This window comes from Carassius auratus, chromosome 30 (assembly GCF_003368295.1).
Source record: "Carassius auratus strain Wakin chromosome 30, ASM336829v1, whole genome shotgun sequence".
Classification (NCBI taxonomy): Eukaryota; Metazoa; Chordata; class Actinopteri; order Cypriniformes; family Cyprinidae; genus Carassius; species Carassius auratus.
In genome coordinates, this window is record NC_039272.1 from 274,177 (window position 1) to 284,984 (window position 10,808).

A 10,808-nucleotide genomic window follows, 5' to 3' on the forward strand; every position below is an offset into this window, starting at 1 on the left:
TTAATAAAAAATAATTCTGTAGAAATTATTAATTTACATTTGAATAATATAATTAACAACAGTACAATAAAACGTAATCTCTGAAACTGAAAACTCGTTTAATCAAAGAAATAATATGGAAAAAATAGAAGCGAGAATATAAACATTTAAAAACGAATGATTCCCCACGGTTCAGCCCTAATAACCATAGGCTAGAATATACATGAATTTTATTTTAATAGGGGTTTTCCTTCTCGACATTATTTACACATTTCCTAAAACATCAAACCTCTGTAATGGTTGGGAGTGAATGCTGTCACCCAAGGCCCCCCCCCCCCCCCCCCTCTATACAGGCCACCCCTAGGATTATTTGCAGTGGGCACTGGGTACTATTAATTTAAATGCAGAATGTAAATTCACAATAGTTTAAGAAGTGAAAAAAAAGTGCAGCACATGCTACAGCCACAGTTTTGCGTCTCTGAGCAACATTAAAGTGTTTCGTTCCTGAATGAATCAACCGTTTAAATGATTCGGTTCAATCGCAATGACTCACTTATTAACAGTGACTCGCTGTCACCTATTGGCGGTTTAATTTCACATTTTATGGAACCTTTTCATTTTTTAAATAATTTCAAACATCAGTTTTCAATGTTTTATCTTTAAAATATCAAAACATTATTTATTCATTTGTAACTGCAGGTTAAAGTATTCCATGTTCCACGGAGCTGCATAAAACAGTGTGTAAAAACATCTAAATGGCACTTCAGATGCAGCTTCTGTTTTATCTGCATTGCAAAGATCAATTTTGTTGATAATGATTGCATTTGCTTGGTAAAAGCCCAAATGCAAGTATTTGACCTAAAACATGGTGCACACTTTTAGAAACAATGGTGTAAAGGTAAAAATAAAATAAAAAATCAGGTGTCAGCAAAATTAAAAATATGATATCAGCACAATAACACTCAGCAAAATAGGCTAATTATCATTATCGATAAAATCCTAGAACTCACAGAGATATAACTTTTTGTCTATATTGCAAACCCTTATATTTTTTCTTTATTTTAATGTGCCACCCCAAAATTTACTGTGGCCTCATTTGGCCACCCCTGTTAAAATTTTCTGGGGGCGCCACTGCTGAATATGATGTTTTTGATTTGTTGGACGATGGTGAAATGCGGCACAATGAAGATAGAAATGTCCGCTTGTCATAGATAACATTATTTATATCTGCTGTAAGAATAGCGATGAAGCTCACATCAGAGATTATTTCATTCAGATCGAATGCAAACTCAATAAAATGTCACGTCAACAAAATGACCATCTCAGTGGAACAGCAATGTTTCTCATAGAATCCTTTATAACCTTTTGATTTCTATAGTTTATTTGTTCAGTTTTGTGGATATAGTTGTTGAATCGTGTAGCTACAATTCAGAAGTTCCAGCTGCTGAAAACAACGTCCGAGTGTCTCTGTACAATATAAAGATGTAAACGTGTGGCTGCAAAAGGCCTTGAACATAAATAGCTTTACAGGCATTAAAGGGTATCATCCGTCAATATGTTTTCGTTTTTCTTCACTCCTCGTGTCTTTCACTGGACGCTCCACAGTAGAAAGAGAAGGTTCTCCGGTTCTCCGGTGCTAGAGATGATCGTAAGCGGCGGCGGAGGGCGGCGGCGCGCGGGAGGAACTGTAGTAATACGGGGAACCTGCAGGGGGCGACAGAGAGTCCGTGAGTAGACGTTTGTTATGTGTCCCTGCAGCACAGAAGCAGTCATCAGTAGCACAGGCATATTTGTAGAAATAGACAACAATACATTGTATGGGTCACAATTATCACGTTTTTTCTTGCATGCAAAAAATCAACAGGATATTAAGTAAAGATCATGTTCCATGTCGATATTCAGTACATTTTTTTAGAATAAACACACCAACATTTTTTTATTAGTAATATGCATTGTTAAGAACTTAATTTTTTACAACTTTAAAAGCAATTTTCTAAATGTATAGCTTTTTTGCAGCCTCAGACTCCAGATTATCAAATCGTATCACAGACAAATATTGTCCTCTTAACAAACCAGATTATTTATTCAGCTTTATGAAAAATCCATTTTTTTTTCACAAAACTAACCCTTATGACCAGTTTAATGCTCCAGGATCTTATATTATTTTGTATTGTAGCTTCAGTTAGCCTGCACTTCTAATTCTAATTAAATCCGAAGCTGGAGGGCTAATGACCGTCTTGTGTCTGTGGGATTATTTCTTTTCACAGAAATGCTCAATAGCCTGAAGACCGTTGCTAGCAGAAGGTAAACCCACCTCAGAGCACATGTGACTCAAACTTTATGCAATAGTTGAAGGGCAAGGTGCTCCTATTTGTGTTTATGCAGGTGTTTTTTTTCCTCACATGCAAAGTGAAAACCCTACTAGACAGCCATAACCACGTGTGGATGCCCATGTTATCCAGACAGAGAGAAGTGAAAGTGCTCAGAGAGATGCTGCTGGACGTACCTAATATGCTGGAGTTGGTGATTCTCCAGGCGTCGCTATAAGACGTGTAGGAAGCGTGGCTGTAGGACTGGCCCGTGTATTCTGGACCTGCAGATGAACACGCATCTGTTAGAAACACAGCAACAACAAGCACACCGTTGACCTCCTGACGGCAGACTCAGACTCAGAGTGGCGTCCTGCGTGAGGTGGCTCAAGCTCGAGCTCATCGTTCACTCGCGGTGAGAGGTCCGTGTAAAGCATTAATCCGGCGGGACGGGACGGGACGGGCAGGTGGACTCACTGGTGCATACAGTCTGACTGCTTTAGCGTCTCTTCATCCCCTACTTCCTCCTTTTGCCTTTCAAGCTCTTGCCGCCTCCCTCTGACATTCTTTTTTTAACAATCCAATATCTAATTGGTAATTATGGGAGCCGGATTGAACCCCCCACCCCCCCACCCCCTTCAGTGAGTAATTGTGTATGAACGCTTCCTCTCAGCAAGCCTACCAGAAAAATAATAAATCACACCCTCTCATTTTGCGCTTGGCAGGACAGACTTCATATGAAAAAAGAAAAGTGCTCCGGAGTCTGAGCAGCTCCATCGAGCTCTGCTGCATCTCCTCCTGCCCTTTGCTCCTTAATGGATTTGCTCTCTGTAGACGCTTTCCATATAGAGAGTGCATTCATTCACAGGGCTAGTCTTTCTCTCGGTCTCTGTGGGGCCGATACTCATGATCCGTCTGTGCTCTACCACAGCTAACCAGCTACTGATTAACCCACCCGTCCCTCTGTTAATCTCTAACCAGCCTCTCAGCACTCTCACGCGCTCTGTGCACTCCTCACATTTGACTGTTTTCAGAGAAACTGTGTTAATGGGAGTGCTGAATCACAACAAGATTTTTACTCTGAGCTCACTGAGCGGATGTATTATCCAAATGAGGAACATCACAAGACATTTGTCATCAGAGCCAGATTCACAGCGTACAGTGGCGAGTTAAAGTCTAATCTCGAGTAGCGATGCAATGCAGAAAGGAAGACATATGATTATTGTAATAACTAGACATGTTTAATAAATGACATGGGAATTCATGAAGCTGGCTCACCTGCTACCATCCCAGTGATGGTGGAGGAGGAGAAGCCGGTCTGTGCGGCCGAGGGAATGTGTGGAGGATAACCGGGCAGCATTGAGCTTGCCACATCTCTGCCTGAAACCAATTCACCCATCCGTTAGTCTCACAGTACCAAACACACTAGACGGCCGGGCCACTGCGATGAGGGATGCATGAGCGACGCCTGAAGCTGTACCTGCGATGAGCGACGGGCTGCCGAACTGCCCGTGCACTGGGGCATGATGGGTAAATGAGTTGAAGCCATGAGATAAATGAGTGGCGTTGCTGCAGCTGTTAGAGATGGGTGCTGATGATGAGGTGAGCTCCAGGAAAGCCCCATTAGAGATGATGTTGGGGGAGGGGCTTAAGCAGTTCACCTCGGGTGACATTTCCTGTTTCAGAGAGAGTGGGAGGGGCTGTAGAGCTTCTGGGGCGGAGCAACGGTTGACAGACAAGTGGAAAAGTTTATGCATGAATGTTAATTGGCGTGCAGCAGAATGGATTACAATAATCACACATATGCAAAAATGAAGACAATAATGCTCAATATAACAATCAAATGAGTAATGGATTTGGGGAATACCAGACAGAGCGGTTTGCTAAATTTAATTGGATACGGCACTCCGGAAGTGTCTTTTTGTGCCTCTCTTCTTGTAAATATCATTCTGATGAGAATAAAGGAGGAACTAAAGGCTTATAATGGTTATTACCTGCAACCACTGTGTATCCCTGATGGGCCGCCAGGTTTCGACTGACAGCTGAAGCTCCTTTACCCTCGTCCAGACTGCCATTGATGAGCGAGAGAGGATAGAGCGCCTGCAGGAACGAGATAGAGAGAGAGAGAGTCAGTAGCTGAAGTCTGCGCAGTGTCCGGGACAGATTTCTGATTTTCCTCCATTACCTGCTCTGTTTTCCCGGCCGCGGTCCGGCTGAATGTGTCAGAGCTGTACTGATGCTGCTCAAAGCCACAGTCCAGGCGCTGGGATGCAATGTGTTCGGTCCTCAGCTGTTTCCGTGGCCTGCCACCGCTGCCCTGAGAGTCCAGGCTGTGCCGACAGCTCTCCTGATCGCCTGACAAAACACAAGTCTCCTTTATTTCTATAGCGCTTCATCCTATACTGATTGTGTCAAAGCAGCTTTACAACATAAAATTCTGTCTGTGCAATCAGTGAACCATCCCCAACTAAGCAACAGAAGCAAATTATTTCTTTATTGACAACATCTGAACATTTCTGCAAAACCTGAAAAATGTGCCGCAGCAGATTCCATTCCGGTGACGGTCAGAGACTTTCTCACTTTCACAGACACACATCAGCTAAACTCTGTTTCAGTACGTTTTTTTTTTGTAATTGCAGCCATGAATTCTCCTTAAACCATCTCCTAATGCTGCCTGGAATTTCATTTGATCTTTAAAATCAGAATAATACCTCATGGGAACAGCAGTAAGGAGCACCGGAGCAGCATCAGTCAGTATGTCACAGTTCATGTGTTAAACTTTGATATGTTTAGCGTGGGCCGTCTGGAGCGGTGCATTAGAGTGAGACTCACTGTCTTCGAGGCTCCTCTTGCCCTCGGAGCTGCTCTGTGGGATTCCCAGCAGGCCGCTGATGGAGTAGGTGGAGCCCAGAGAGTCCGACTGAGGAGATTCTGGAGGAGTGACGGTTGAACTGGGAACTGTCAATCAAACAGACAGTTTATTGCTTTATTACTTCACTGAACTGAATCAGATATTATTGGGAAGTGTTAGTGGATGTTCATACTAAGCGTGTGTCCAGGACTGAGGCCTTTGCTGTCCAGAGGAAGGTTGAATGGCTGTTGAACTTTTGTGCGAATAATCCTTTAATAGAAGTAAACAGTAAGTTAGCAGAGTTAATCAAGAAGTAATGTGAAATGTGTACAAAGAAAATGAAGCATTGAATTTTAGGATTTCCCACACACTATGAGGTCAGGGGTCATTACCTGTTGATGGAGCTGACGCTGGGCACGGTTTCGCCATCACAAACGTCCTCGGCCAGCAGCCGGTCTCGGATCTCCCACGCAAACATGGTGGGGTTCTGCCGCTTGTACTCCGCTATCTTATCCACCACTTTAGGAGTCGCCACTTTCGGCTTGGAGCCCCCGATGACTCCTGGTTTAATGCTTCCCGTCTCATAGTACCTAAAAGAGAGATTTACTCCCAATGCAGAGGGTTGCTGTGTGTAATATTATATCAGGAGAACTGGATATGATGTGTGTGTGTCCGTGTGTGTGTGTGTGTGTGTGTTTGTTTGAGTGTGTTTGAGTGAGTGTGTGTCTGTGTGTGTTTGAGTGAGTGTGTGTGTGTGTGTGTGTGTGTGTGTGAGTGAGTGTTTGTTTGAGTGTGTGTGTGTGTGAGTGTGTGTGTCTGTGTGTGTTTGAGTGAGTGTGTGTGTGTGTGAGTGAGTGTTTGTTTGAGTGTGTGTGTGTGAGTGTGTGTGTCTGTGTGTGTGTGAGTGTTTGTTTGTGTGTGTGTGTGTGTGTGTGTGTGTGTGTGTGTGTGTGTGTGTGTGTGTGTGTGTGTGTGTGTGTGTGTGTGAGTGTGTGAGTGTACTTGTTTTTCTATTCTGGTGGGGACTTAAACCTGAATACACACAGACTCATGGGGACTCGTGTCACGGTGGGGACCTAAATTGAGGTCCCCACGGGTAAACAAGCGAATAAATGACACAGAATGAAGTTTCTTGAAAATCTAAAAATGCAGAAAGTTTCCTTTGAGGGTTAGGTTTAGGGGTAGGGTTGGTGTAGGGCGATAGAAAATACGGTCTGTACAGTATAAAAACCATTACACCTATGGAGAGTCCCCACAAGGATAGCTGACCAGACAAGTGTGTGTGTGTGTGTGTGTGTGTGTGTGTGTGTGTGTGTGTGTGTTCCAACAGGGCCGCTCTGGACTCTTTACCTGCCCAGGATCTTGCTGACACAGCCGTGGCTGACCCTCAGCTGGCGAGAGATGTCGCAGGGTCTCACTCCCTGGTGTGCCATGTCCACAATCCTCTGTCGGATGACCTCTGGGAGCGGGCGTCCGTTCACAAACATGCCGCCTAGTTGATTAAGACCCCCATGACCTGGGGGAGAGAGGACATGAACACACATAAACATCACGCCAGCTGTGTGGGACAAACAAACATCTCTGTCAGCACAAGTGAGTTTAATGTGAAATCCAGGTTTTTTTTTTGTAATCACCGAATCACATAAACACTCTTCTGAAAGTTGCATACATTCTCAACAGTGTAGAGAATAAAACCAGATTCAACAAACTCAGCAGAAAAGGAGTCGCATCACCTACTACACCTACTACGATGTCTTCAGTATTTCTTATGTTTTCTCAGTTTCTCTAAACCCAGCAAACACTGTCTCCATATCAGTTCACTAGTAATGAATATCCACAACTTCTGCTGTAGACCGCTCTGTGGAAAGCTTCCAGATCTGCGTCTCATGATCCTCTGGGACACCCTGCAGAATATTTGGCTTTTTGCTACATTAAACTGCTAAAATGTTGAAGAAATTGTAATAACTTTAGCACTCACTATTCTAATTCTATTCTTAAACTACTTTTCCAATCTTTTTGTATTCTATCTATTTTCTTTTCATTTATCATATATAAGACCTCTAACACTAGCTTGCTCTATTATTTTTCTATTCTACCTGTTTTCTTTTTATTTATTCTATTATTTAAAAGCCCTCGATACGTGTACTGTGTTAATCTAACTGAGACTTGTTGTAGCACTTGTACATCATTGCTCTTTTGTTGTTTTTGATTACTTCCACTTAGGATAAAAGCGTCTGCTAAATTACTAAATGTAAAATGTAAATGTAATAATATAGGAACTGTCTGATAATACCTTCATCTATTACCAGTGTTAGCCAGAGACGGTACAAATGAGTACAAATAACTCTACTAAGATAATTAAAACTATGAAACATGTAAAGTTTACCAAAGGAAAAGAAAGATGTTTAAATGAAACTCATCCTTTGCACTGAAATAATGGAGAGGGGCTTACGTGTAAAAATGTTAATGCGATAAAGAAACCATTGCTCAGTAAAAGTAATCATTGTTACTATTACCATTGTTTTTGTTTTTTAGTGTCTGGATAATGGAATTGATGATAATATTTCCATGTCCCTTCTTCGTGTTTTCGCCCTGCGCCCTTTTGTGATGAAATGTGTGTGCGCTGTGTTTGGTGCTGCTCCGCACCAGCGACTCTCACAAGAGCCTCACTTCTAATTTAACCCATTCAGCCGCTTCTTCCCCTTTTGCTCTTTTGCAGCTTTCATTTCCACATCAAACGACGCTATTAACGGTGTTAGCGGAGTGTGTCAAACCCTCCAAGAGTCTGCAAGCGACAGGATATTAAAGCAGAGAAACCCCAGGAGAACACACACACAAACACACACAGAGAGAGAGAGAGAGAGAGAGAGAGAGAGAAGATCGAGATCTAAATTGTGACCTTTATTAGATTTAATTAATTCTATTATCTTTCTTTTTCTTTAATAAACAACTAGTAAATGCCTGTTAATACTAATCAAAACCTAAGCTAACAGAAAACTTTCACAAATGAGGACACATGACATTAACTCACTTCTGGGTACAAGTTTTTCAAAATGTTTGTGTTGTGTATAATTCGTTGGCAGTGTTTTATGAAAACACAACATGCCAGTTTAAAAATATGGAAAAGTAGGGTTACCACACACAGATTACAAATGCTTTGCTAAATTAAGTTCGTTTACATTCACTTTCCCGCGGCAAAATCTTGTAGCATAGTATTGTTGATTGATTAATTATTTATTCAAATTATTACTAGCCTTTTTAAAGAAACTTGTGCTGGATCATGGCCTCAACTACAAAAATCTAAATGAATCTACAGCGCATCGCTATAAAATGATTTTAGCTAACATTTTAAGTAATTATTTACAGAGCTCTTCACTTGTTATAAACTATTGTAAATGTTAGATCATCTGTTTTGTTCAGCCAGTATAGACACTTGATCTTTTGCATACATTTCGGTACAGGAAGGGTACAGAAAATGAGGGTAAAGAAAATGAGACAACATTCCAACAAATTTGGACTATAATAATCGTTTCAAGTATCAACTGAATATATATATATAGCCTATATATACACACACACACACATCAATTTTTATTTAGTAGCCTACACATGGAAATTGAAACGTGAAAACGAAGATCGTCTCAACAGAACTATACGCTATTAAAACAGCAATAAACACCATAAAACAGCACGTGAAAGCAAACTTATAAAATGCACAATTAATAATATGATCATATTATTCATAATAAGAATATATCGGTGCAAACCACAAACTGACATGTCTCTACATCGCCGCTCGTAAAGGCTACAGGCTACACAATTATGTGTGTGTATAAGCCTATATATATATATATATATATATAAATATATATTCTTTCTTACCAATTTACGACTATACTAGCGGCGATGGAGAGACATATCAGTTCACATATTCTCAATTTTATATATAATTGAGGATATCGATATCAAGCACAAGTGTCCAAATATGGATATGTCTATCACTAAAATCCCGACAAGAATCCCTAGATTAGTGTTAAAATGCGGTTTCTGGGACAGGTTTCCTCTTCTGTTGCTATGCTCTTGTTGTTGAACTGAAACTGATGTAAGCCATTAACCTCTAAAGGAAAAATCTGTGCGAGCAAAGACTTCATGTCCAACTCAACTAAAGATTTCTGCCCCTTCCTCTGCACTCCAACTGTAGATAAACTTATTAAACAACAAAACAATTCCATTCATAAGAATTACATTTCAGATTTCACCCAGTCAGATTTGTTATGAATGTGACAGGATCTCTTTTGGTCATGGTATATCAGCAAGTATTCCTCGCTTACACATGTTCCTTGACGGGAGAATAAATCTATTATAGGCCTATATAATAATATTATACTATATTTCTCTTGCGATTGATAGGAAATTAACAGTAGCTATTTGTAAAATAAACGAATAAAACTAAATGGAAGGTTTGTCTGATATTCGCTGAGTAGTTTCTTGAATTGAAACTATAATGCTGAACATAACGTTGCCTGTATATGGTGAAATATTCTGCCTAAATTAATGCATGTCGTTATTGCGACATTTGCTATTAATTTCTTAGACATTTCTACAGATTCCGTTATAGATTTCAAAATGACTCGTTTATTGTTTTTACCTCGCCCAGTTGTGTTGGACATTTCTCAGAGAAGTCTTGGTCTCTTGATGTCCTGGTTATATGTCCAAGTATCCTCTCACTTAATTTGCTGTGTGTTTTAGTCCATATGAGGTCTTGCGTGAAAATATTCCTGCGTGGATAGTTTTATTCCCTGAAAAAGGACATTTTATGGTGAACCTGACAATTACGGCTATTGTTATATTAATTATTTAATATTTCTTTACGACTATTTGCATCAGACAGCCTCGATTATTAAGCACTCTAGTCGATGAGTTATTACCGACAAGCTCCTCGTTTTCTAATGAATTACTCAGAGATCTTGTTTAACTGCGTGTTACAGGCCTGTGCTCACACAGAAGTTGTTGGCTGAACACCCTGCAGTTATCCATAAGTTATCAGCAGTCGACCCCATCAAATCCATGCGCAAAACTATATTCAATGAATGTTAGGCATGTTTTACCTTTTGCAGAAGAAACGCTTGACAATATCCGACGGCTTTTATCCAACGCCACAGAGTCAGTTATGACGGCACACATTCGGTTTGTCTGCTCGCTGGGATGGGTTAGAGTTCCTCCGTTATAACGGAGCGGCCAGAGGGGCTGGCGGCCGGCGGGGGTTTTATCGCCACGCGCGTCGATCATTGGAAGCGGCGGATTGAGGGGCGGGGCCTGCATCGTGACGTGTGCATCTGGGTGTGGCCCAGACCGAAGGGCACGGATGGGTGATTCTGAGGGATCAAGCGCTTCCAGAAAACAACAAAACACCGAGTGATATACGTCAACGTTTACGGAAATATTTGTCGAGGATCGGGTTTGTTTTCGTTCACCCCCTCAGTGATTAGATGCGACGCACTCCCGGGGCATCTTCCACACACAATTGGACTCATGATTTGCTGTAATCTGTTATTATGTCATGACAAATCCCTGATCCTTCACTTTATGGATAACAGCACTTTACAGTGGTTTACCTCAGCTCTCTAATGACAGAGCCGGCGACAAATAATAATTACTGGACTCTATCA

At 41.2% G+C, this 10,808-nt stretch overlaps 1 protein-coding gene across 5 annotated transcripts; it reads right to left on the reverse strand.

The window, feature by feature from the left end:
• Positions 1 to 567: 567 nt before the first annotated feature.
• On the reverse strand, positions 568 to 10,385 carry LOC113048736 (paired box protein Pax-8-like). 5 transcript variants are annotated; one of them, XM_026210559.1, is made up of 12 exons: positions 10,248 to 10,362; positions 9,788 to 9,938; positions 6,490 to 6,631; positions 5,532 to 5,729; positions 5,333 to 5,409; positions 5,121 to 5,246; positions 4,474 to 4,643; positions 4,283 to 4,388; positions 3,769 to 3,999; positions 3,567 to 3,668; positions 2,486 to 2,572; positions 568 to 1,683 (listed from the first exon to the last, which is right to left on the reverse strand). In XM_026210559.1, exons 2-12 carry the CDS (start codon positions 9,807 to 9,809, stop codon positions 1,616 to 1,618), a joined length of 1,329 nt encoding a protein of 442 aa, XP_026066344.1. In that variant the 5' UTR covers positions 9,810 to 9,938; positions 10,248 to 10,362; the 3' UTR covers positions 568 to 1,615. The 5 variants fall into 5 exon arrangements, with proteins under 5 accessions (XP_026066344.1, XP_026066343.1, XP_026066342.1 ...); XM_026210558.1 differs by having other exon boundaries at positions 6,490 to 6,655; XM_026210557.1 differs by lacking the exon at positions 9,788 to 9,938 and having other exon boundaries at positions 3,769 to 3,996; positions 6,490 to 6,655; positions 10,248 to 10,385.
• Between the last annotated feature and the right edge of the window lie 423 nt (positions 10,386 to 10,808).

Excerpts from the sequence above, each read along its gene's own strand:
- LOC113048736 (XM_026210556.1), bottom strand. The coding sequence starts at position 10,323 with ATGTGTGCCGTCATAACTGACTCTGTGGCGTTGGATAAAAGCCGTCGG. Across the intron at positions 6,656-10,247 it reads AAGCGTTTCTTCTGCAAAAG|GTCATGGGGGTCTTAATCAA; the intron begins GTAAAACATGCC and ends TCTCTCCCCCAG. Across the intron at positions 5,247-5,332 it reads CAGTCCTGGACACACGCTTA|TTCCCAGTTCAACCGTCACT; the intron begins GTATGAACATCC and ends TTTGATTGACAG.